At 49.5% G+C, this 26,180-nt stretch overlaps 1 protein-coding gene across 1 annotated transcript in view; it reads right to left on the bottom strand.

Moving 5' to 3' along the window:
* Positions 1-26,180, bottom strand: part of LOC137537290 (zinc finger protein 585A-like) — an 87,261-nt gene that overhangs the window by 25,557 nt on the left and 35,524 nt on the right. The window contains exons 5-6 of the mRNA XM_068259368.1: positions 25,802-25,938; positions 24,312-25,762 (exon numbers count right to left, since the gene is read on the bottom strand). Coding sequence (XP_068115469.1) covers positions 24,312-25,762; positions 25,802-25,938 — 1,588 coding nt within the window. The remainder of the gene's footprint in view (positions 1-24,311; positions 25,763-25,801; positions 25,939-26,180) is intronic.

Below are 26,180 nucleotides of genomic sequence, written 5' to 3'. Positions count from 1 at the left end.
CAAGGAGTGTCCGGGAGATAGAGCGGTGTGGCTAGGTATGAGGGCGGGGGCAATATCATCTGGGCGTGGTCAGTCAGCTAACTGCAGCCTCATTTATCACTCATAGGAAGAGAGAGCAGCCAGGGAGTATCCGGGAGATAGAGGGGTGTGACCAGGTATGAGGGCGGGGACAATATCATCTGGGCGTGGTCAGGCAGGTAACTGCAGCCTCATTTATCATTTATAGGAAGAGAGAGCAGCCAGGGAGTATCCGGGAGATAGAGAGGTGTGGCTAGGTATGAGGGTGGGGACAATATCATCTGGGCGTGGTCAGTCAGGTAACTGCAGCCTAATTTATCAGTCATAGGAAGAGAGAGCAGCCAGGGTGTATCCGGGAGATAGAGGGGTGTGGCTAGGTATGAGGGCGGGGACAATATCATCTGGGCGTGGTCAGAGACGGATTTAGGCCAAGGCCACATAGGCCATGGCCTAGGGCACCACAGAAGCAAGGGCACCAAAGCAGCAGGCTAAACTGGTACAGCATTTACAAGCTTGTACTCTGCTGCTAGCCGCCTGTGCAGCAGCCACCTTGCTCTCTCTGCACGTTTGCATTGTGGCCGGCGGCTATGGACTTGGGCAGCATTGGAGACGGAAAGGAAGAGGAAGCTTCTGCACTGGAGACGAACGGAGAAATGAGTGACACTGATAGCTGCTGCGGTGAGAAGGCGAGCTAACTACCTATACTGAAGGGGGGGGGAGGGATTAAGGAAGTCATCTGGCTACCTATACTTGGGGGGTTATCAGGCTACCTATACTAGAGTGAAGGGGGAGGAGTCATCTGGCTAACTATACTAGAGGGGAGGGGTCATCTCACTACGTATACTGAAGAAGGGCGGCTGGTGACAGTGGCCTTGGGCAATAAGGAAGAGAGAGCAGCCAGGGAGTATCCGGGAGAGAGAGGGGTGTGGCCAGGGCCGGGCCGAGGCATAGGCTGGAAAGGCTCCAGCCTCAGGGCGCAGTGTAGGAGGGGGCGCACAATTCATTCAGCTGTCATTCCTAATTGTGTTTGAAGCAGAAAGAAATAAGAAAAGGGGATACATGGCAGTGACTGCAAGCCAGATAACTAGATATTAAGGTGTTGGGGAGGTTGTGGGCCCTGTGGCCCTCTTAGTCTAATAGCAATCAGTGTGTGATGGCTGGGGTGGGAGGGGTGGAGGGGCGCACTTTGGTGTCTCAGCCTTGGGTGCTGGAGGACATTGTCCCGGCTCTGGGTGTGGCTAGGTAAAAGGGCGGGGACAATATCATCTGGGCGTGGTTAGTCAGGTAACTGCAGCCTCATTTATCAGTCATAGGAAAAGAGAGCAGCCAGGGAGTATCCGGGAGATAGAGGGGTGTGGCTAGGTATGAGGGCGGGGACAATATCATCTGGGCGTGGTCAGTCAGGTAACTGCAGCCTCATTTATCAGTCATAGGAAGAGAGAGCAGCCAGGGAGTATTCGGGAGATAGAGGGGTGTGGCTAGGTATGAGGGTGGGGACAATATAATCTGGGCGTGGTCAGTCAGGTAACTGCAGCCTAATTTATCAGTCATAGGAAGAGAGAGCAGCCAGGGTGTATCCGGGAGATAGAGGGGTGTGGCTAGGTATGAGGGTGGGGACAATATCATCTGGGCGTGGTCAGTCAGGTAACTGCAGCCTAATTTATCAGTCATAGGAAGAGAGAGCAGCCAGGGTGTATCCGGGAGATAGAGGGGGTGTGGCTAGGTATGAGGGCGGAGACAATATCATCTGGGCGTGGTCAGGGACGGATTTAGGCCAAGGCCACATAGGCCATGGCCTAGGGCACCACAGAAGCAAGGGCACCAAAGCAGCAGGCTAAACTGGTACAGCATTTACAAGCCTGTACTCTGCTTCTAGCCGCCTGTGCTGGCTAACTATACTAGAGGGGAGGGGTCATCTCACTACCTATACTGAAGAAGGGCGGCTGGCGACAGTGGCCTTGGGCAGTAAGGAGTACAAATCCAGCCCTGGGCGTAGTCAGTCAGGTAACTGCAGCCTCATTTATCAGTCATAGGAAGAGAGAGCAGCCAGGGAGATAGAGGGGTGTGGCCAGGTATGAGGGCGGGGCCAATATCATCTGGGCGTGGTCAGTCAGGTAACTGCAGCCTCATTTATCAGTCATAGGAAGAGAGAGCAGCCAGGGAGATAGAGGGGTGTGGCCAGGTATGAGGGCGGGGCCAATATCATCTGGGCGTGGTCAGTCAGGTAACTGCAGCCTCATTTATCAGTCATAGGAAGAGAGAGCAGCCACTGAGATAGAGGGGTGTGGCCAGGTATGAGGGCGGGGCCAATATCATCTGGGCGTGGTCAGTCAGGTAACTGCAGCCTCATTCATCAGTCATAGGAAGAGAGAGCTGCCAGGGAGATAGAGGGGTGTGGCCAGGTATGAGGGCAGGGCCAATATCATCTGGGCGTGGTCAGTCAGGTAACTGCAGCCTCATTTATCAGTCATAGGAAGAGAGAGCAGCCAGGGAGATAGAGGGGTGTGGCCAGGTATGAGGGCGGAGACAATATCATCTGAACATGGTCAGTCAGGTAACTGCAGCCTCATTTATCAGTCATAGGAAGAGAGAGCATCCAGGGAGTATCTGGGAGATAGAGGGGTGTGGCTAGGTATGAGGGCGGGGACAATATCATCTGGGCGTGGTCAGTCAGGTAACTGCAGCCTCATTTATCAATCATAGGAAGGGAGAGCAGCCAGGGAGTATCCGGGAGATAGAGGGGTGTGGCCAGGTATGAGGGCGGGGACAAGATCATCTGGGCGTGGTCAGTCAGATAACTGCAGCCTCATTTATCAGTCATAGGAAGAGAGAGCAGCCAGGGAGTATCCGGGAGAGAGAGGGGTGTGGCCAGGTATGAGGGCTGGGACAATATCATCTGGGCGTGGTCAGTCAGGTAACTGCAGCCTCATTTATCAGTCATAGGAAGAGAGAGCAGCCAGGGAGTATCCGGGAGAGAGAGGGGTGTGGCTAGGTATAAGGGCGGGGACAATATCATCTGGGCGTGGTCAGTCAGGTAACTGCAGCCTCATTTATCAGTCATAGGAAGGGAGAGCAGCCAGGGAGTATCCGGGAGATAGAGGGGTGTGGCTAGGTATGAGGGCGGGGACCAATATAATCTGGGCAGAAGTTTCAAGTACTCGGAATACCTGAGGAAATAATGGGGATTGTGTTTTTGGGGATGCATGTGGTTTTCCAGGGCATTAAATACTCACTGAGCCTCCAGCGCTGCCTCCTAACCTTCCTGTAGCTCCTAGCGGCTCTCCGGCGTCTGTGCACAGCTCCTGGGGTGTCATGTGACGTGACGCGGGTCAGGTGACACAGAGCTGTGCTCGGAGGATTCGGAATGCCACCGGGAGCTACAGGAAGGTTAGGAGGCGGCGCTGGACTCTCGGTGAGTATTTAGTGGTTTTTAGGCCGGATGCTCAGGCAACTGGCGAGCACATGTGACCGGCAATCCTCGCAGGGTACTGGGGACTTTGCTGTATGTGAAATGAAACTCTCTCACCTTCTGTGGTGCTGTATAATGTAAGGGATTAGATTGTGAGCTCCTCTGAGGACAGTCAGTAGCAGAATTGAACAATCAATTCAACAATCTTGATACTTGCTCACTGATGATTGGCGAATAAAGTAAGATACTTCCATCTTAAAGAGATCACTTTTTATTTATAGCCTTTATGTGTAATATGGCGCAAGTTGCATATAGGGCCACGGAAAAAGCTGGTGATGTATAAATTAATAATAATAACACAAGAAGGCACTCACCGCAAGCAATAACAAGTGCTGCTTCACTTCCCAACAGGAGAACTGCTACAGACAATTCCTGCTTCACATCCCAACAGGAGAACTGCTACAGACAATTCCTGCTGCTCATCAGACCTGAACAGCTCAGATTATGTGAGCAGCACCACTAAGGATAGGAAGCTCAGCCCTGACCAGCTCAGACTGTGTGCAGCACCACTAAGGATAGGAAGCTCAGACCTGAACAGCTCAGACTGTGTGCAGCACCACTAAGGATAGGGAGCTCAGACCTGAACAGCTCAGACTGTGTGCAGCACCACTAAGGATAGGAATCTCAGACCTGAACAGCTCAGACTGTGTGCAGCACCACTAAGGATAGGAAGCTCAGACCTGGACAGCTCAGACTGTGTGCAGCATCACTAAGGATAGGAAGCTCAGACCTGAACAGCTCAGACTGTGTGTGCAGCACCACTAAGGATAGGAAGATCAGACCTGAACAGCTCAGACTGTGTGCAGCACCACTAAGGATAGGAAGCTCAGACCTGACCAGCTAAGACTGTGTGCAGCACCACTAAGGATAGGAAGCTCAGACCTGTACAGCTCAGACTGTGTGTGCAGCACCACTAATGATGGGAAGCTCAGACCTGTACAGCTCAGACTGTGTGCAGCACCACTAAGGATAGGAAGCTCAGACCTGAACAGCTCAGACTGTGTGCAGCACCACTAAGGATAGGAAGCTCAGACCTGTACAGCTCAGACTGTGTGTGCAGCACCACTAAGGATAGGAAGCTCAGACCTGTACAGCTCAGACTGTGTGCAGCACCACTAACGATAGGAAGCTCAGACCTGTACAGCTCAGACTGTGTGTGCAGCACCACTAAGGATAGGAAGCTCAGACCTGTACAGCTCAGACTGTGTGCAGCACCACTAAGGATAGGAAGCTCAGACCTGTACAGCTCAGACTGTGTGTGCAGCACCACTAAGGATAGGAAGCTCAGACCTGAACAGCCCAGACTGTGTGTGCAGCACCACTAAGGATAGGAAGCTCAGACCTGAACAGCTCAGACTGTGTGCAGCACCACTAAGGATAGGAAGCTCAGACTGTGTGCAGCATCACTAAGGATAGGAAGCTCAGACCTGAACAGCTCAGACTGTGTGTGCAGCACCACTAAGGATAGGAAGATCAGACCTGAACAGCTCAGACTGTGTGCAGCACCACTAAGGATAGGAAGCTCAGACCTGAACAGCTCAGATTATGTGAGCAGCACCACTAAGGATAGGAAGCTCAGACCTGACCAGCTAAGACTGTGTGCAGCACCACTAAGGATAGGAAGCTCAGACCTGACCAGCTCAGACTGTGTGTGCAGCACCACTAAGGATAGGAAGCTCAGACCTGAACAGCTCAGACTGTGTGCAGCACCACTAAGGATAGGAAGCTCAGACCTGAACAGCTTAGACTGTGTGCAGCTCCACTAAGGATAGGAAGCTCAGACCTGAACAGCTCAGACTGTGTGTGCAGCACCACTAAGGATAGGGAGCTCAGACCTGAACAGCTCAGACTGTGTGCAGCACCACTAATGATGGGAAGCTCAGACCTGAACAGCTCAGACTGTGTGCAGCACCACTAAGGATAGGAAGCTCAGACCTGAGCAGCTCAGACTGTGTGTGCAGCACCACTAAGGATAGGAAGCTCAGACCTGAACAGCTCAGACTGTGTGCAGCACCACTAATGATGGGAAGCTCAGACCTGAACAGCTCAGACTGTGTGCAGCACCACTAAGGATAGGAAGCTCAGACCTGAGCAGCTCAGACTGTGTGTGCAGCACCACTAAGGATAGGAAGCTCAGACCTGAACAGCTCAGACTGTGTGCAGCACCACTAAGGATAGGAAGCTCAGACCTGAACAGCTCAGACTGTGTGCAGCACCACTAAGGATAGGAAGCTCAGACCTGAACAGCTCAGACTGTGTGCAGCACCACTAAGGATAGGAAGCTCAGACCCGAACAGCTCAGACTGTGTGTGCAGCACCACTAAGGATAGGAAGCTCAGACCTGACCAGCTCAGACTGCGTGTGCAGCACCACTAAGGATAGGGAGCTCAGACCTGAACAGCTCAGACTGTGTGTGCAGCACCACTAAGGATAGGAAGCTCAGACCTGAACAGCTCAGCCTGTGTGTGCAGCACTACTAAGGATAGGAAGTTCAGACCTGAACAGCTCAGACTGTGTGCAGCACCACTAAGGATAGGAAGCTCAGACCTGAACAGCTCAGACTGTGCGCAGCACCACTAAGGATAGGAAGCTCAGACCTGACCAGCTCAGACTGTGTGCAGCACCACTAAGGATAGGAAGCTCAGACCTGAACAGCTCAGACTGTGTGCAGCACCACTAAGGACAGGAAACTCAGACCTGAACAGCTCAGACTGTGTGCAGCATCACTAAGGATAGGAAGCTCAGACCTGACCAGCTCAGACTGTGTGCAGCACCACTAAGGATAGGAAGCTCAGACCTGACCAGCTCAGACTGTGCGCAGCACCACTAAGGATAGGAAGCTCAGACCTGATCAGCTCAGACTGTGTGCAGCACCACTAAGGATAGGAAGCTCAGACCTGAACAGCTCAGACTGTGTGCAGCACCACTAAGGATAGAAAGCTCAGACCTGAACAGCTCAGACTGTGTGCAGCACCACTAAGGATAGGAAGCTCAGACCTGACCAGCTCAGACTGTGCGCAGCACCACTAAGGATATGAAGCTCAGACCTGACCAGCTCAGACTGTGTGCAGCACCACTAAGGATAGGGAGCTCAGACCTGAACAGCTCAGACTGTGTGCAGCACCACTAAGGATAGGAAGCTCAGACCTGAACAGCTCAGACTGTGTGCAGCACCACTAAGGATAGGAAGCTCCGACCTGAACAGCTCAGACTGTGTGCAGCACCACTAAGGATAGGAAGCTCAGACCTGAGCAGCTCAGACTGTGTGTGCAGCACCACTAAGGATAGGAAGCTCAGACCTGAACAGCTCAGACTGTGTGCAGCACCACTAAGGATAGGGAGCTCAGACCTGAACAGCTCAGACTGTGTGCAGCACCACTAAGGATAGGAAGCTCAGACCTGAACAGCTCAGACTGTGTGCAGCACCACTAAGGATAGGAAGCTCAGACCTGACCAGCTCAGATTGTGTGCAGCACCACTAAGGATAGGGAGCTCAGACCTGAACAGCTCAGACTGTGTGCAGCACCACTAAGGATAGGAAGCTCAGACCTGAACAGCTCAGACTGTGTGCAGCACCACTAAGGATAGGAAGCTCAGCCCTGAACAGCTCAGACTGTGTGCAGCACCACTAAGGATAGGAAGCTCAGCCCTGAACAGCTCAGACTGTGTGCAGCACCACTAAGGATAGGAAGCTCAGACCTGTACAGCTCAGACTGTGTGCAGCACCACTAAGGATAGGAAGCTCAGACCTGACCAGCTAAGACTGTGTGCAGCACCACTAAGGATAGGAAGCTCAGACCTGAACAGCTCAGACTGTGTGCAGCACCACTAAGGATAGGAAGCTCAGACCTGACCAGCTCAGACTGTGTGCAGCACCACTAAGGATAGGAAGCTCAGACCTGAACAGCTCAGACTGTGTGCGCAGCACTAAGGATAGGAAGCTCAGACCTGAACAGCTCAGACTGTGTGCAGCACCACTAAGGATAGGAAGCTCAGACCTGAACAGCTCAGACTGTGTGCAGCATCACTAAGGATAGGAAGCTCAGACCTGAACAGCTCAGACTGTGTGCAGCACCACTAAGGATAGGAAGCTCAGAACTGAACAGCTCAGACTGTGTGTGCAGCACCACTAAGGATAGGAAGCTCAGACCTGAACAGCTCAGACTGTGTGCAGCACCACTAAGGATAGGAAGCTCCGACCTGAACAGCTCAGACTGTGTGCAGCACCACTAAGGATAGGAAGCTCAGACCTGAGCAGCTCAGACTGTGTGTGCAGCACCACTAAGGATAGGAAGCTCAGACCTGAACAGCTCAGACTGTGTGTGCAGCACCACTAAGGATAGGAAGCTCAGGCCTGAACAGCTCAGACTGTGTGCAGCACCACTAAGGATAGGGAGCTCAGACCTGAACAGCTCAGACTGTGTGCAGCACCACTAAGGATAGGAAGCTCAGACCTGAACAGCTCAGACTGTGTGCAGCACCACTAAGGATAGGAAGCTCAGACCTGACCAGCTCAGACTGTGTGCAGCACCACTAAGGATAGGGAGCTCAGACCTGAACAGCTCAGACTGTGTGCAGCACCACTAAGGATAGGAAGCTCAGACCTGAACAGCTCAGACTGTGTGCAGCACCACTAAGGATAGGAAGCTCAGCCCTGAACAGCTCAGACTTTGTGCAGCACCACTAAGGATAGGGAGCTCAGACCTGAACAGCTCAGACTGTGTGTGCAGCACCACTAAGGATAGAAAGCTCAGACCTGAACAGCTCAGACTGTGTGCAGCACCACTAAGGATAGGAAGCTCAGCCCTGAACAGCTCAGACTGTGTGTGCAGCACCACTAAGGATAGGAAGCTCAGACCTGAACAGCTCAGACTGTGTGTGCAGCACCACTAAGGATAGGAAGCTCAGACCTGAACAGCTCAGACTGTGTGTGCAGCACCACTAAGGATAGGAAGCTCAGACCTGAACAGCTCAGACTGTGTGCAGCACCACTAAGGATAGGGAGCTCAGACCTGAACAGCTCAGACTGTGTGCAGCACCACTAAGGATAGGAAGCTCAGACCTGACCAGCTCAGACTGTGTGCAGCACCACTAAGGATAGGAAGCTCAGACCTGAGCAGCTCAGACTGTGTGCAGCACCACTAAGGATAGGAAGCTCAGCCCTGAACAGCTCAGACTGTGTGCAGCACCACTAAGGATAGGAAGCTCAGACCTGAACAGCTTAGACTGTGTGCAGCTCCACTAAGGATAGGAAGCTCAGACCTGAACAGCTCAGACTGTGTGTGCAGCACCACTAAGGATAGGGAGCTCAGACCTGAACAGCTCAGACTGTGTGCAGCACCACTAATGATGGGAAGCTCAGACCTGAACAGCTCAGACTGTGTGCAGCACCACTAAGGATAGGAAGCTCAGACCTGAGCAGCTCAGACTGTGTGTGCAGCACCACTAAGGATAGGAAGCTCAGACCTGAACAGCTCAGACTGTGTGCAGCACCACTAATGATGGGAAGCTCAGACCTGAACAGCTCAGACTGTGTGCAGCACCACTAAGGATAGGAAGCTCAGACCTGAGCAGCTCAGACTGTGTGTGCAGCACCACTAAGGATAGGAAGCTCAGACCTGAACAGCTCAGACTGTGTGCAGCACCACTAAGGATAGGAAGCTCAGACCTGAACAGCTCAGACTGTGTGCAGCACCACTAAGGATAGGAAGCTCAGACCTGAACAGCTCAGACTGTGTGCAGCACCACTAAGGATAGGAAGCTCAGACCCGAACAGCTCAGACTGTGTGTGCAGCACCACTAAGGATAGGAAGCTCAGACCTGACCAGCTCAGACTGCGTGTGCAGCACCACTAAGGATAGGGAGCTCAGACCTGAACAGCTCAGACTGTGTGTGCAGCACCACTAAGGATAGGAAGCTCAGACCTGAACAGCTCAGCCTGTGTGTGCAGCACTACTAAGGATAGGAAGTTCAGACCTGAACAGCTCAGACTGTGTGCAGCACCACTAAGGATAGGAAGCTCAGACCTGAACAGCTCAGACTGTGCGCAGCACCACTAAGGATAGGAAGCTCAGACCTGACCAGCTCAGACTGTGTGCAGCACCACTAAGGATAGGAAGCTCAGACCTGAACAGCTCAGACTGTGTGCAGCACCACTAAGGACAGGAAACTCAGACCTGAACAGCTCAGACTGTGTGCAGCATCACTAAGGATAGGAAGCTCAGACCTGACCAGCTCAGACTGTGTGCAGCACCACTAAGGATAGGAAGCTCAGACCTGACCAGCTCAGACTGTGCGCAGCACCACTAAGGATAGGAAGCTCAGACCTGATCAGCTCAGACTGTGTGCAGCACCACTAAGGATAGGAAGCTCAGACCTGAACAGCTCAGACTGTGTGCAGCACCACTAAGGATAGAAAGCTCAGACCTGAACAGCTCAGACTGTGTGCAGCACCACTAAGGATAGGAAGCTCAGACCTGACCAGCTCAGACTGTGCGCAGCACCACTAAGGATATGAAGCTCAGACCTGACCAGCTCAGACTGTGTGCAGCACCACTAAGGATAGGGAGCTCAGACCTGAACAGCTCAGACTGTGTGCAGCACCACTAAGGATAGGAAGCTCAGACCTGAACAGCTCAGACTGTGTGCAGCACCACTAAGGATAGGAAGCTCCGACCTGAACAGCTCAGACTGTGTGCAGCACCACTAAGGATAGGAAGCTCAGACCTGAGCAGCTCAGACTGTGTGTGCAGCACCACTAAGGATAGGAAGCTCAGACCTGAACAGCTCAGACTGTGTGCAGCACCACTAAGGATAGGGAGCTCAGACCTGAACAGCTCAGACTGTGTGCAGCACCACTAAGGATAGGAAGCTCAGACCTGAACAGCTCAGACTGTGTGCAGCACCACTAAGGATAGGAAGCTCAGACCTGACCAGCTCAGACTGTGTGCAGCACCACTAAGGATAGGGAGCTCAGACCTGAACAGCTCAGACTGTGTGCAGCACCACTAAGGATAGGAAGCTCAGACCTGAACAGCTCAGACTGTGTGCAGCACCACTAAGGATAGGAAGCTCAGCCCTGAACAGCTCAGACTGTGTGCAGCACCACTAAGGATAGGAAGCTCAGCCCTGAACAGCTCAGACTGTGTGCAGCACCACTAAGGATAGGAAGCTCAGACCTGTACAGCTCAGACTGTGTGCAGCACCACTAAGGATAGGAAGCTCAGACCTGACCAGCTAAGACTGTGTGCAGCACCACTAAGGATAGGAAGCTCAGACCTGAACAGCTCAGACTGTGTGCAGCACCACTAAGGATAGGAAGCTCAGACCTGACCAGCTCAGACTGTGTGCAGCACCACTAAGGATAGGAAGCTCAGACCTGAACAGCTCAGACTGTGTGCGCAGCACTAAGGATAGGAAGCTCAGACCTGAACAGCTCAGACTGTGTGCAGCACCACTAAGGATAGGAAGCTCAGACCTGAACAGCTCAGACTGTGTGCAGCATCACTAAGGATAGGAAGCTCAGACCTGAACAGCTCAGACTGTGTGCAGCACCACTAAGGATAGGAAGCTCAGAACTGAACAGCTCAGACTGTGTGTGCAGCACCACTAAGGATAGGAAGCTCAGACCTGAACAGCTCAGACTGTGTGCAGCACCACTAAGGATAGGAAGCTCCGACCTGAACAGCTCAGACTGTGTGCAGCACCACTAAGGATAGGAAGCTCAGACCTGAGCAGCTCAGACTGTGTGTGCAGCACCACTAAGGATAGGAAGCTCAGACCTGAACAGCTCAGACTGTGTGTGCAGCACCACTAAGGATAGGAAGCTCAGGCCTGAACAGCTCAGACTGTGTGCAGCACCACTAAGGATAGGGAGCTCAGACCTGAACAGCTCAGACTGTGTGCAGCACCACTAAGGATAGGAAGCTCAGACCTGAACAGCTCAGACTGTGTGCAGCACCACTAAGGATAGGAAGCTCAGACCTGACCAGCTCAGACTGTGTGCAGCACCACTAAGGATAGGGAGCTCAGACCTGAACAGCTCAGACTGTGTGCAGCACCACTAAGGATAGGAAGCTCAGACCTGAACAGCTCAGACTGTGTGCAGCACCACTAAGGATAGGAAGCTCAGCCCTGAACAGCTCAGACTTTGTGCAGCACCACTAAGGATAGGGAGCTCAGACCTGAACAGCTCAGACTGTGTGTGCAGCACCACTAAGGATAGAAAGCTCAGACCTGAACAGCTCAGACTGTGTGCAGCACCACTAAGGATAGGAAGCTCAGCCCTGAACAGCTCAGACTGTGTGTGCAGCACCACTAAGGATAGGAAGCTCAGACCTGAACAGCTCAGACTGTGTGTGCAGCACCACTAAGGATAGGAAGCTCAGACCTGAACAGCTCAGACTGTGTGTGCAGCACCACTAAGGATAGGAAGCTCAGACCTGAACAGCTCAGACTGTGTGCAGCACCACTAAGGATAGGGAGCTCAGACCTGAACAGCTCAGACTGTGTGCAGCACCACTAAGGATAGGAAGCTCAGACCTGACCAGCTCAGACTGTGTGCAGCACCACTAAGGATAGGAAGCTCAGACCTGAGCAGCTCAGACTGTGTGCAGCACCACTAAGGATAGGAAGCTCAGCCCTGAACAGCTCAGACTGTGTGCAGCACCACTAAGGATAGGAAGCTCAGACCTGAACAGCTCAGACTGTGTGCAGCACCACTAAGGATAGGAAGCTCAGACTTGAACAGCTCAGACTGTGTGTGCAGCACCACTAAGGATAGGAAGCTCAGACCTGACCAGCTCAGACTGTGTGTGCAGAACCACTAAGGATAGGAAGCTCAGACCTGAACAGCTCAGACTGTGTGCAGCACCACTAAGGATAGGAAGCTCAGACCTGAACAGCTCAGACTGTGTGCAGCACCACTAAGGATAGGAAACTCAGACCTGAACAGCTCAGACTGTGTGCAGCACCACTAAGGATAGGAAGCTCAGACCTGAACAGCTCAGACTGTGTGCAGCACCACTAAGGATAGGAAGCTCAGACCTGAACAGCTCAGACTGTGTGCAGCACCACTAAGGATAGGAAGCTCAGACCTGATCAGCTCAGACTGTGTGTGCAGCACCACTAAGGATAGGAAGGTCAGACCTGACCAGCTCAGACTGTGTGCAGCACCACTAAGGATAGGAAGCTCAGACCTGAACAGCTCAGACTGTGTGTGCAGCACCACTAAGGATAGGAAGCTCAGACCTGAACAGCTCATAGGAAGCTCAGACTGTGTGCAGCACCACTAAGGATAGGAAGCTCAGACTGTGTGCAGCACCAGAACACTTCAGACCTGAACAGTACTATATAGTATCTGTAAGTGATCAGTACTGATCGCAGTCAGATCTATATCAGTAGATTAGGGTCACCTTAGTGTAGGCTCCACAAAAACCACATTATTCACCTAATAAGGCCTGATCGTTCGCTCACACTTGCGTTTGACTGCCCCACCGCAAGAGACAGAAATGTTTTTTTTCTGATCACTGCAAAAACACAATACCATCTCTGCAGCATTATAAAGATCGGTGTTGATCCTTTTTAGCGATTACAGTTTTTATTTTTACTTCACAAGCAGTTCTTTCATTTTTTTTTGTGCTAGACAAGTGCTCCTTTTTCCTGATAGTCTCAGATGAGTACCCCCTAAATTTAATGAGGCCAAAATGTCCAAAAAGTTGTATTCCGCTGAAGAGGCCTACTGGATTCTGGCCCTGTCAGATGAGAGTGATGGGGATGCCTCATCCGCAGAATCCAGCGGGTCAGAATATAACCCTGTATACAGCAGTGGCTCTCTGACCGTTAGCTCTGATGACGAGGTTGGGGTTCTGCTATGGTCAGGTGTACCCGACCCCATGTCAGTGGACTGCAGGTGGCGCAGGATCAGCCCCAAGGGCAGCAGAGTGGTGCTAGCGCTGATCTGGGTTTACATGGTGAGGCATACACCAGCAGCACAGCACATCCTGGACCTTACACCAGCACTGCCGTATACACTGGTGAAGTGGCGAGCACCAGCACTGCCGTATACCCTGGTGAAGTGGTGAGCACCAGTACTGCCGTATACCCTGGTGAAGTGGTGACCACCAGTACTGCCGTATACCCTGGTGAAGTGGCGAGCACCAGCACTGCCGTATACCCTGGTGAAGTGGTGAGCACCAGCACTGCCATATACCCTGGTGAAGTGGCGAGCACCAGCACTGCCGTATACCCTGGTGAAGTGGCGAGCACCAGCACTGCCGTATACCCTGGTGAAGTGGCAAGCACCAGCACTGCCGTATACCCTGGTGAAGTGGCGAGCACCAGCACTGCCGTATACCCTGGTGAAGTGGCGAGCACCAGCACTGCTGTATACCCTGGTGAAGTGGTGAGCACCAGTACTGCCGTATACCCTGGTGAAGTGGCGAGCACCAGTACTGCCGTATACCCTGGTGAAGTGGCGAGCACCAGTACTGCCGTATACCCTGGTGAAGTGGCAAGCACCAGCACTGCCGTATACCCTGGTGAAGTGACGAGCACCAGCACTGCCGTATACCATGGTGAAGTGGCGAGCACCAGCAGCGCAGCACATCCTGGACCTTACACCAGCACTGCCGTATACCCTGGTGAAGTGGCGAGCACCAGCAGCACAGCACATCCTGGACCTTACACCAGCACTGCCGTATACCCTGGTGAAGTGGCGAGCACCAGCACTGCCGTATACCCTGGTGAAGTGGAGAGTACCAGCAGCGCAGCACATCCTGGACCTTGCAGCAGCACTGCCGTATACCCTGGTGAAGTGGCGAGCACCAGTACTGCCGTATACCCTGGTGAAGTGGCGAGCACCAGCACTGCCGTATACCCTGGTGAAGTGACGAGCACCAGCACTGCCGTATACCCTGGTGAAGTGGCGAGCACCAGCACTGCCGTATACCCTGGTGAAGTGACGAGCACCAGCAGCACAGCACATCCTGGACCTTACACCAGCACTGCCGTATACCCTGGTGAAGTGGCGAGCACCAGCACTGCCGTATACCCTGGTGAAGTGGCGAGCACCAGCACTGCCGTATACCCTGGTGAAGTGGCGAGCACCAGCAGCGCAGCACATCCTGGACCTTACACCAGCACTGCCGTATACCCTGGTGAAGTGGAGAGTACCAGTACTGCCGTATACCCTGGTGAAGTGGCGAGCACCAGCACTGCCGTATACCCTGGTGAAGTGGAGAGTACCAGTACTGCCGTATACCCTGGTGAAGTGGCGAGCACCAGCACTGCCGTATACCCTGGTGAAGTGGCGAGCACCAGCACTGCCGTATACCCTGGTGAAGTGGCGAGCACCAGCACTGCCGTATACCCTGGTGAAGTGGCGAGCACCAGCACTGCCGTATACCCTGGTGAAGTGGCGAGCACCAGCACTGCCGTATACCCTGGTGAAGTGGCGAGCACCAGTACTGCCGTATACCCTGGTGAAGTGGCGAGCACCAGCACTGCCGTATACCCTGGTGAAGTGGCGAGCACCAGCACTGCCGTATACCCTGGTGAAGTGGCGAGCACCAGCAGGGCAGTTAAAGCTGGTACAGTGGCATGTGCAGTTACACCACCATCGCAGCCACCACAAACACACAGGCCCGTAGTGCCCCTAGCCTCCCAGAGGTCCTGGCAAATCCTGATCTGATTGGCAACCCCCTGGTTCTGTAGTGCCCCCTTTCACCGCCGTCTGGAGTCCAGGTGGAGACAGATCACTTAGGATCGGCCCTTGAGTTTTTTGTGCTGTTGTCCACCGCGGATCTCTATGACTTACTTGTATGAGACTAACCGCTACGCCAGCACAGTACATAACCCCCACTCTGAAAAGCTTCTATGCCCAGCCTTTCCAGTGGAAACCAGTCACTGTTTCCGAGTTTACCATTTGGGCCTTCTCCTCAACACGTGTCTGGCTAGAAAAAAATGTATTGCGGTCCTATTGGTCTACGCACCCAATACATCGCATGACCATGTACTCTGCTGCCATGTCCAGGACACGTTTTTGAGACCATCCCGCACTTTCTGCACTTCAACAACAACACAACCTGTCATCCAAGAGGCCATCCTGCTTATGGCAGGCTCCATAAAATTCAGCCCCTCATAGACCACTTGTCATCCAGATTGGCAGATGTCTGTATGCCCCAATAGAACATCTGCATAGAGGAGTCCCTTGTACATTTTACCGGGCACCTTGGCATCATACAGTACTTCCCCAGCAAGTGCACCCGGTAGGGGATCAAGCTGTATAAGCTCTGTTAATGGGTCACAGGCTATACATATCGTTTTAGGGTCTTTGAGGGAAAAGACTCAAAACTGGAGCTGGTCGGATGCCCTGACTATCTGGGGAGCAGTGGCAAGATTGGTGACTTATTCCACAAGGGGTACCACTTATATGTGGACAACTACTACACAAGCATGGCCCACTTTGGCACTTACAATCCCCTTGCCATCCATGACTATAACTTAAACATGGGAGGGGTGGACTTCAATAAACAGATGTAGGCTCCCTACTTCAATCCCGATGCACCAGACGCTGGTATAAGAAGGTGTCCGTTTAATTTAATTGGCCATTTACAATAGCTTTGTTCTCTACAGTAAGGCTGGGAGGACAGGATCCTTCCTTAAATTCCAGGAAGAGATCATTACAGAACTCCTGTATCAAGGAGGGCCCGTAGCCCAAAACCCTGATGTAGTTAGCCGGCTACATGAGAGACGCTATGCGAGTGTCATCCAGGGTACCCCATCTCCCCATCCCCTGAGAAAACGTTGTTGTGTCAGAAAACAAAGAGTGGTGGTCAATGGATCATACTCAAAATGGGTGACTGTTAGCAGTGGGGTCCCACAGGGGTCTGTACTGGTTCCAGTGCTCTTCAATGTATTTATTAATGACCTAGTAGATGCAGTAGTGAGCAATGTTGCTATTTTTGCAGATGATACAAAATTGTGCAGAATCATCAACTCTCAGGAAGATAGTGTCATATTGCAACAGGATCTGGATAGGATAGCTATATGGGCACATACATGGCAGATGAAATTCAATGTTGAAAAATGGAAAGTCATACATTTTGGTCACGAAAATGGTCTAGCACCATACAAAATAAATGGGATACAGTTGGGGACATCAAACTTGGAGAAGGACTTAGGAGTACTCATCGACAACAAGTTAAATAATCGTACTCAATGCCAAGCCGCTGCAGCTAAAGCTAATACAATTTTGGGATGCATTAAAAGGGAAACAAAAACTTGAGATGCTAGCATAATATTGCCCCTGTTTAACTCTCTAGTAAGGCCACATCTGGAATTCAGTTTTGGGCACCACATTACAGGAAAGATATAGCAGTTTTAGAGCAGGTGCAGAGACGAGCAACAAAATTGATACGTGGGATGGAAGGTCTCACTTACCAAGAAAGGTTAGATAAACTGGGTTTATTTAGTCTAGAGAAAAAACGCCTTAGAGGAGATCTAATTAACATGTATAAATACATCAGAGGGCAATATAATAGCTTGGCGGATGAGCTTTTTGTCCCTAGTCCTTCTCAAAGGACTAGAGGACATGATCTGCGCATGGAGGAAAAATGTTTTAGCCATTTATTTAGGAAAGGGTTCTTTACAGTAAGAGTGATTAAGATGTGGAATGCATTGCCACAGGAAGTAGTTATGGCAAACTCTATACCTGCATTTAAAGGGGGCTTAGATGCTTTCCTTGCGTTGAAGTACAGTGGCTACAATTACTAGGTAATGCCCAGTGGTGTTGATTGCCATCTGGAGTCGGGAAGGAATTTTTTCCCTTCTGGGGCTAATTGGACCATGCCTTGTAAGGGTTTTTCGCCTTCTTCTGGATCAACAGGGATATGTGAGGGAGCAGGCTGGTGTTTAGGGATGATCAGAAAGAGCAAATTCCGTTCCGCCGGAATTTGCGGATTCCGCCAGCGCATAATTCTGTCGCTATGAAAATTCCACCGGATTTTTACGAAATTCCGCGGAATTCCGGATTCCGATGGAAAAATTAAAGTAGTTACAAATGGAACCGTGTTTATACTATATGGTAGCCCATAAAACCTATTGACTGTAGTCCTTTTCCTCCTTCCTCCCTTCTCCTCCTGAGGAGGAGGGTCTTGTCTTCCAGGGAATAGTAGGATTTTAAAGGCCAGCTTACATACATTGGCCGGGAATCAAACCCAAGTGTAGTGTGTTGTGTTGGTGGTATACTGGTTAGGATAGCAGCCTACCAAGCGGTAGGCCTGGGTTCAATTCCTGGCCAATGTATGTGAGTTGGCTTTTGACATCCTACAAATCCCTAAGCAAGCTCATTTTTCTCTTGGATATATCAAATGGTACATGCTAGGCTGGCTTCAGCATGTAGTGTTGGTGGTGGTATAGTGGTGAGGAGAGCTGCCTACCAAGCACTAGCTTGGTAGGCAGCTCTCCTCACCACTATACCACCAGCAACACTACATGCTGAAGCCAGCCTAGCATGTACCATTGTGATATATCCAAGAGAAAAATGAGCTTGCTTAGGGATTTGTAGGATGTCAAAAGCCAACTCACATTGGCCAGGAATAGAACACAGGCCTACCGCTCTGTAGGCTGCTATCCTAACCATTATACCACCAACACTACATGCTGAAACTTCTTGGAGTAGACTTACTTCCTCCCTCCAAAAGACACACATACATCCCCATAAAATCATTCAACAGCAACTGCATTGCACAGTCTTTGTGGTACACAGTCTCTGTGGCACAATTGGTTAGCGCGTTTGGCTGATAACTGCAAGGTTGGTGGTTCAAGCCCACCCAGGCATGGCCTTGCCTTTTGTGTTCAACAGTTGTTCGAAGAGAACCCCAGATAGCCATGTACATTCATCTCTCTCTCTCTCTAGTAGGGATGGTGCCGGGTACAGCATACTGTGTGTTTTTTGAGCTGGATGTGGGACACTACATAGGCATGTGAATCACGACTAATTGCTTATTACCCTGATGTGGTTTAGCTACAGTGGCTGGGTTGAGGCGGAGCCTCTATACAACACAGTGGTGAAACTTGAAAATTGCATTGGGTGGAACAGTGCTGGCTATGGAAGGTGGACTGGTCATACACATGCCTTGGTTTTGCTGTTAGTGAATAAGACTGCATGTGGTGCATTAGAGTCTTGACAAGACAGTGCACAACCTTCTATTACAGTGACAGCTGATTGTGTGTCTGGATGTATGGTCAGCTGACCTCCTAACACGGCCGTGTTCATTTTAAGGGCTTCATATGTGGTTGGTATTTTGATATTGTTTGAATAGAGAACTCTGAAGACGACAACTTTTGCTTTTTTTTCTTAGCAATTTTGTATATGTTGGCTTAGTGGGCTCCCCTAATTAGGGGGTCAGTTCACAATCATATCCTTGAGCGCTCCTTAAGTAATTTTTGCACCCACCTGTACAACCCTAATGTCTGGATGAGATTATCGCCTCTGCCAATTGCTCCATACAAAGAATATGAAGAGGGGGCTACCCTCCGGGTCCCATTCATCGCTAGCCATGGCTTCTTCCGGGCAACTCTGTCAGTGATGTGGATAAAGAAACTACCTCTATTACTTTTTATTTTTTGGGCGTCACCTTCTGATAGAAACTCGTCTCTTCCAAGATTCCTCTGTACACCAATACTTGTTGCAGAAAGTGTGGGGCTACCCTGCTTAATTACCCTGTCCAGCATCAACAGAGCAGGGATCCTGCAGCGTAGAGCATATTGCATGAGAAGCAACGTCTTTGTCTTGTTCTACGCTGCCTCTCTATGATGGGCATTGTGCAAAGCTGGTCATTATCAGAGGAAGGAACATTTGTAATCTGGTGGTGAAAGATTTTTTGACATGATTTTCAGAGCTACGTTTAGAAGAGATATGGGATGATAATCGGTGCACAGTAGCGGGCCTTTCCCAGGAGGGTTAGTTATAAAAAAAAAAAACACTTTCAAAAGCCTTAGTGAATGTAGGTGCCAAAGTGCTTTATATACCTTATAATACTCCAGGCAGAACCCATATGGCCCAGGCAATTTACTGTTAGGCAGGGACCCCAGCAAGGATGTAGCAATCGCCCCTGCAAGGGATACAGAGGCAGGGGGGGCCCTTGGAGGGAGGAGCCTGAGGGGGAGCTAGACCAGTGCCATTTTTGGGGGCAGGAGGGGGCGCAGTGCATGAGGGAGGAGCAATGGCCACAAACAGCGGCGGAAAGAGAAGACCACTTCTCCTCACCTCACGCTCCCCCTTCAGCGCTCTTCCCTCCTGCAATTACACCAGTGGCAAGCAGGTAGGAAATGCATACTTACCTCTTCTGCATTCCATGCGATGTAAGTTTAGTCTTCTCTGTAAGTGCTTCATGCTACTTCCTGTTTATCAGAAAGTAGAGTGATGTGTTGTTACAGAGAAGACCGGTGACCTCCGTCATGTGGAACGTGGAAGAGTTAAGTCCGCATTTCCTGCCCCCTTGCCGCTGGTGTAATTGCTGGAGGTGGGAGCGCTGAAGGGGGAGCCAGAGGTGAGGGGGAAGGGGGAGTCAGGTCCCCCTCCCCGCCACTGTGTGTGGCCATTGCTCCCCCCTGATGTGCTGTGCCCCTGGGCCACCTACCTATACTGGAGGCACCTATACCTGGCTATCAATACTGGGGGCAGCTATACCTGGTGTGGTGGGGGGACATACAAAGTTTTGCAGGGGGGGGGGGGGGCAGTGCTTTCTAGTTACGCCCTTGGATCCCTGGCTTGCAAGAAGTTCATCCTCAGTAGTAGGACTATTCAGGTCAGATAATTGTGATTCAGTCAGAGGAGGTTAATTTATATATCAGAAAGAAAGCATCAATCACATGATCTAATGAGTCAGGAAATAGACAGAATATGCACCTTTCCAATTATATAGTTATATGGGAGGGGGCGGGAAGTGACAGTTGAAGGCTAGTGATTTCCTAACAGACAAAGACAATTTTGTTGGTGAAGTGAGTAGCTAAATCTGTGGCAGAGAAGGATGAAATGGAGGGTAGGGAGGTGGTATAACAAGGGAGTGTAAAGTGGTAAAGAGACGTCGGGGGTTGGAAGCTTGTGCTCAGATGAGTTTAGTAAAGTATTCCTGCTTTCTTGTCAAGTTCTTTCCACTCATCAACCATGGTTCTATGAACCGGAAACACCGCCTCTTTAGTAACTGTTTGTTCCGAATACACCAAAACCTCTGCTGTTGTAGGTTTTGTTTTTTTCTATTTTAATATTTAATGCTGAAGATATATACTCTAGCACAGTGTTCCCCAACCCTGTCCTCCAGGCCCACCAACAGTGCATGTTTTGTGGGAATCCACAGAGGTAGTTAATCAGCCCAGCTGAGACACTGATTACCCCACCTGTGCATGTTTGTGGTTTCCTGTAAAACATGCACTGTTGGAGGGCCCTGAGGACAGGGTTGGGGAACTCTGCTAGTCTAGCAAGTCCTCCGATTGCCCGGAAAGGAAGTAACATACACTTTCTTTTAGAAGAGCTCTGGGTGTCTCCCCTTCCTGGGTGGAAGATTCTCCTGCTGGCTCTGCTTTCTCAGAAGAGGAATCTGACGAGCGCTGTTAAAACATTGCAGGAGATTTGGGTGCAGCTGGCGCCACCATAGGCCATAATAGGAATTACATCTATAGCAGCGCACAGGGAGTAACTTCGGCGCCGTCAGAAATTACATGTAAAACTCTGTAATTCAGCCTCCAGCAATAGCTGCAAGCTGAATTACACCATCCCCCCACTATCTGGAGGGGGAATAGTAATTAACACCACTGGGACTTGTGCAGGAAACACATGAGGTATATCAGTAGCCTGGATAGACTGGATTCCCGCTGATGGTAAAGAGGACGTTTCCATAGCAGAAAAAACTCTGGACGTCTTTAAATATGTTTCCACTTTCATGCTTTACCACCTTAAAGGGGAACAGAAGCGAGAGGGATATGGAGCCGGACATATTTATTTTGTTGTAAGCAATACCAGTTACCTGGTTATCCTGCTGACCCTCTGCCTCTAATACTTTTAGCCACAGCCCCTGAACAAGCATGCAGCAGATCAGGTGTTTCTGACATTATTGTCAGATCTGACAAGAATAGCAGCATGCTGGTTTTTGGTGTGTGATTCAAACACTACTGCAGCCAAATAGCAGGGCTGCCAGGCAACTGGTATTATTTAACAAGCTATAAATACAGCAGCCTCCATGCTCTTCTCACTTCAGTTGTCCTTTAAGCCTACAGGCATTACATAAAGGTTTGGGATATGAAGGAGAAAGCGTATTCTGGCAAATACCACATAATCTATTATTTGATTTCTCTGAGACTTTTTTTTTTAATATTCTTTTATTTAGGGAAATTGTTTTTTATGCCAACATTATACAATGACAGACATTGTGACTGTATACAGGCTGTATGTGTATATAATGTAACAATACACGTAACATTTCCAGGAAATACATGGGTTCACACTATTAAATCACGGTGACATATGGATAAGCATATTATCTACAGTGACAAGCATGATTGCTATCTAAAGATTGTCAACAGCAGTTGCATTAATAACAACCAAATATACAGAGTATAGCAACATTTCTACAAGGATACAAAAATAATAACATAAAATAAAAAAATGACACAAACACCCCTAGTGTGAACGAGCCCTCATAGTTGGAATTTCTTATCAGTGAGGGTCACACTGTAGCCACTTCCTGTCTGAGTCAGGACTGAGTCACAGTCAGTCACAACATCCACATAGGACTCGACCCTCCTGTGATGATCCAACAGGTTTTTATTGCGTACATGAGCGGTGATATAGCACACAGAAAGCACAACGTTTCGCTGGACTCCCCGAAAAAACGGAACCATCTCTGTGGCCGGCAGGTATTACTTTACATTGCATGAGTCAGGACTGAGTCAGCCACTTACATACCTGATATTTAACTCTTTCAGGCAGAGAAAGAATAAAAGGAACACAGCCTAGCTATTTGTGTGCTTGGCACTGTACATACCCATGTCTATCTCATCATGTCACATGTCACCTCGGCTATCCTTTAACCACTTCCCTACCACAGGCTTTTTCCCCTTCAGGAACAGAGCAATTTTCAAATCACGCTCCTCCCATTCATTCACCAATAACTTTATTGCTACTTATCACACGGAGATGATCTATATATTATTTGTTTGTGGGACAAACTAGGCTTTCCTTTGGGCAGTACTTTTTGTTAAGAACTATTTTATTTATATGCATTTTGCAGGAAAGAAGAAGAAAAAACAATGAAAAAATATTCACCATTTCTCAGCTTCCAGCTATTGTAGTTTAAAAATAAAATGTGTTATTAATGATGAAACAGACACATTGTATTTGCCCATTTGACCCGGTTATTACAACATTTAAATTGTGTGCCTAGTACAATGTGTGGCAATATTTTATTTGGAAATAAAGGTGTCTATTTTTCTGATTAGTGTTTTTTATATTATAATACTAATTCCAAGCCTTTATAAAAGCCACAGTAATATACCCTCATGACCTACATATTAAAAAATTCCCTAAGGTGACTATTTATATAAATGTTTTCAATGGTGTATTATTTTGGTAACATATGAGGTGGGGAGGAAGGGGTTAAAAGTAATTTAAAAAATTATTTAATTTTCCTATGGATTATGAGTGTATTAGAGTGTATTTGGATGTATTTTAACTTTTTGGCCAGAAGATGGTGCTACACTGAGTTGCGTGTTGAAAAAATATAGCACGGAACCAAGTGTTTACATTTGTTTCTGTCAGATCTCTTTAATCGGAGCTGCCGGAAGTTCTGAGTCATTGCAGGCACAGTGATCGGGGATGGAAACAGCTGTTATCTATTCCCCGATCACCGAGGGAGAGGATTGCGGCGAATGCAAACGGGAGGCATGGGACGATCATGAGCGGCGGCGGTAAGCTAACAGCGCATATCTATTCCCCTGACCCTGAAGTGAGGTTTACAGGGGTATAGATATGCATAGCAAGGGAGCTGAAGTGGTTACAGAGTGTGCCTGGCTGAGCTCCTGTCCATGAATAAGCATGTGTAGTGAGCAGGTGCAGGATATGTATTGTCTGAGGAGCAGCACAGAGGCGTACAAGCTTAGCTTTCCCCGCAGAGCCCCAGTGACTCTGTACTATAGTACAAGCACAAGGCATCCTGCACAGTGTGCTGCACGGGAGGCAGGGGAGCGGAGGTGAGTGGCAGGGCAGAGGTAAATAACAGGCTAGCCTGGCGCTTTTTATAACGGGGGACAGCAGAGCCCGGGTGAAGGGGCTGGAGGCATACTGAAAGGACACAGAGGCAGGTGAATGTATACAGAACGTGTCTCTGTGTCCTAATAGGAGTTCACAAACCCACCTCGGGTTCTTTTTAACCCTTGCAAAGGAATAAATAACCTGACACAGGTAAGTCGACTTAGTACTATATGTAGCCATGTTTTTCTCATCACGTCACCTCAGGTCAGGCAGTTTAATGCTTTACAAACCAATGCAGTGAGCAGCATGAAAGAATTCTCGGAATTCTGGGTAAATATGCTGCCATGTGCCTCTAGCAAGAGATAATAGGAACACTTATGGCCAAAGCATTTCCCACACTCAGAGCAGTAATAGAGCTTCTCCCAGTGATGAGAGAGGGATAAGCGGAACTGAACAAGCCTGTTATTGGCTGCTGCACCCCCCCCCCCCCTACTGCCTGCTATGCTGGGGAGATGGAGAGCTGTGTGCTGTGGCCACTTCAGGTTCACTAGAGGCAAAGCTATCACTGACCCTTACCACCAGTGTGAGATCTCTCATGTTTGACAAGATGTGATTTCTGTACAAAACATTTCCCACACTCAGCACACGAAAAAGGCTTCTCACCAGTGTGAGATCTCTCATGTCTGTCAAGATGTGTTTTTCGAGCAAAACATTTCCCACACTCAGCACATGAATAAGGCTTCTCACCAGTGTGAGATCTCTCATGTATAATGAGATGTGGCTTTTGTGCAAAGCCTTTCCCACACTCAGTACATAAATACGGCTTCTCACCAGTGTGAGATCTCTCATGTATGACAAGGATTTTTTTATATCCAAAACATTTCCCGCACTCAGTACATGAATATGGCTTCTCACCAGTATGAATTCTCTCATGTTTGACAAGGTCTGGTTTATAAGCGAAACATTTCCCACACACAGTACATGAATAGGGTTTCTCGCCAGTGTGAGATCTCTCATGACTTACAAGCTGTGATTTCAGTGCAAAACATTTCCCACACTCAGCACATGAATAGGGCTTCTCTCCAGTGTGAACTCTCTCGTGTGCGACAAGGTATGATTTCTGTGCAAAGCATTTCCCACACTCAGCACATGAATAGGGCTTCTCACCAGTGTGAAATCTCTCATGTCTGACAAGGTCTGGTTTAAGAGCAAAGCATTTCCCACACTCAGAACAAGAATAAGGTTTCTCACCAGTGTGAATTCTCTTATGTTTAACAAGCTCTGAATTCCATACAAAACATTTCCCACACTCAGCACATGAATAGGGCTTCTCACCAGTGTGCGATCTCTCATGTTTCACAAGATGCAACTTCTGTCCCATAAATTTTCTGCACTCAGCAGATGAATAGATCAACTCACCAGTGTGAACTGTCTCATGTCTGACAAGGCTTCCTTTAGTTCCAAAACATTTCCCACACTCAGCACATGAATACGGCTTCTCACCAGTGTGAGTTCTCTCATGTAGAACAAGCTTTGTTTTCTGTCCAAAACATTTCCCACACTCAGCACATGAATAGGGCTTCTCACCACTGTGAATTATCCCATGCCTAACAAGGCCTTCTTTAGTTCCAAAACATTTTCCACACTCAGCACATGAATAGGGCTTATCTCCTGTGTGGGATCTCTCATGTGTCACAAGTTGTGATTTATATACAAAACATTTCCCACACTCAGCACAAGAAAAGAGCTTCTCACCAGTGTGAGATCTCTCATGTGTCACAAGATGTGATTTATTAACAAAACATTCCCCACACTCGGCACATGAATAGGGCATCTCTTCATTGTGAGATCTCTCATGGGTGACAAGTTGTGATCTATAAACAAAACATTTCCCACACTCAGCACATGAATAGGGCATGTATTCAGTGTGAGAAATCTCATGTGTGATAAGTTCTGATTTACATACAAAACATTTCCCACACTCAGCACATGAATATGGCTTCTCACCAGTGTGATATCTCTCATGCCTGACAAGATGTGATTTCTGAAAAAAACATTTCCCACACTCAGCACATGAATAGGGCTTCTCACCAGTGTGATATCTCTCATGTATAACAAGATGTGATTTCCATAAAAAACGTAGCCCACACTCAGCACATGAATAGGGCTTCTCTCCAGTGTGAGATCTCTCATGTCTGACAAGCTGTGATTTCCGCACAAAACATTTCCCACATGTGGAACAGGAATAAGAACCTCCAGCAGGGGGAGAGCTGTGCTGGGTATGAGGCCCCTCAGGGTTAGACAGGTGAGGGGAGTCTGGGGGAATATTTGGGGTCACCAGGATATCTGCAGGAGACTCTTGTCCAGTGACATCATCATCCGTTGTACAGTCTGTGGATACAGAGAGACGAGTCTCTGAGAGGTTCCTGATGCCGGGACTCCGCC

The sequence above is a fragment of the Hyperolius riggenbachi genome, chromosome 10 (genome assembly GCF_040937935.1).
Source record: "Hyperolius riggenbachi isolate aHypRig1 chromosome 10, aHypRig1.pri, whole genome shotgun sequence".
Taxonomy (NCBI): Eukaryota; Metazoa; Chordata; class Amphibia; order Anura; family Hyperoliidae; genus Hyperolius; species Hyperolius riggenbachi.
This window is presented reverse-complemented; position numbering and strand designations above follow the sequence as displayed.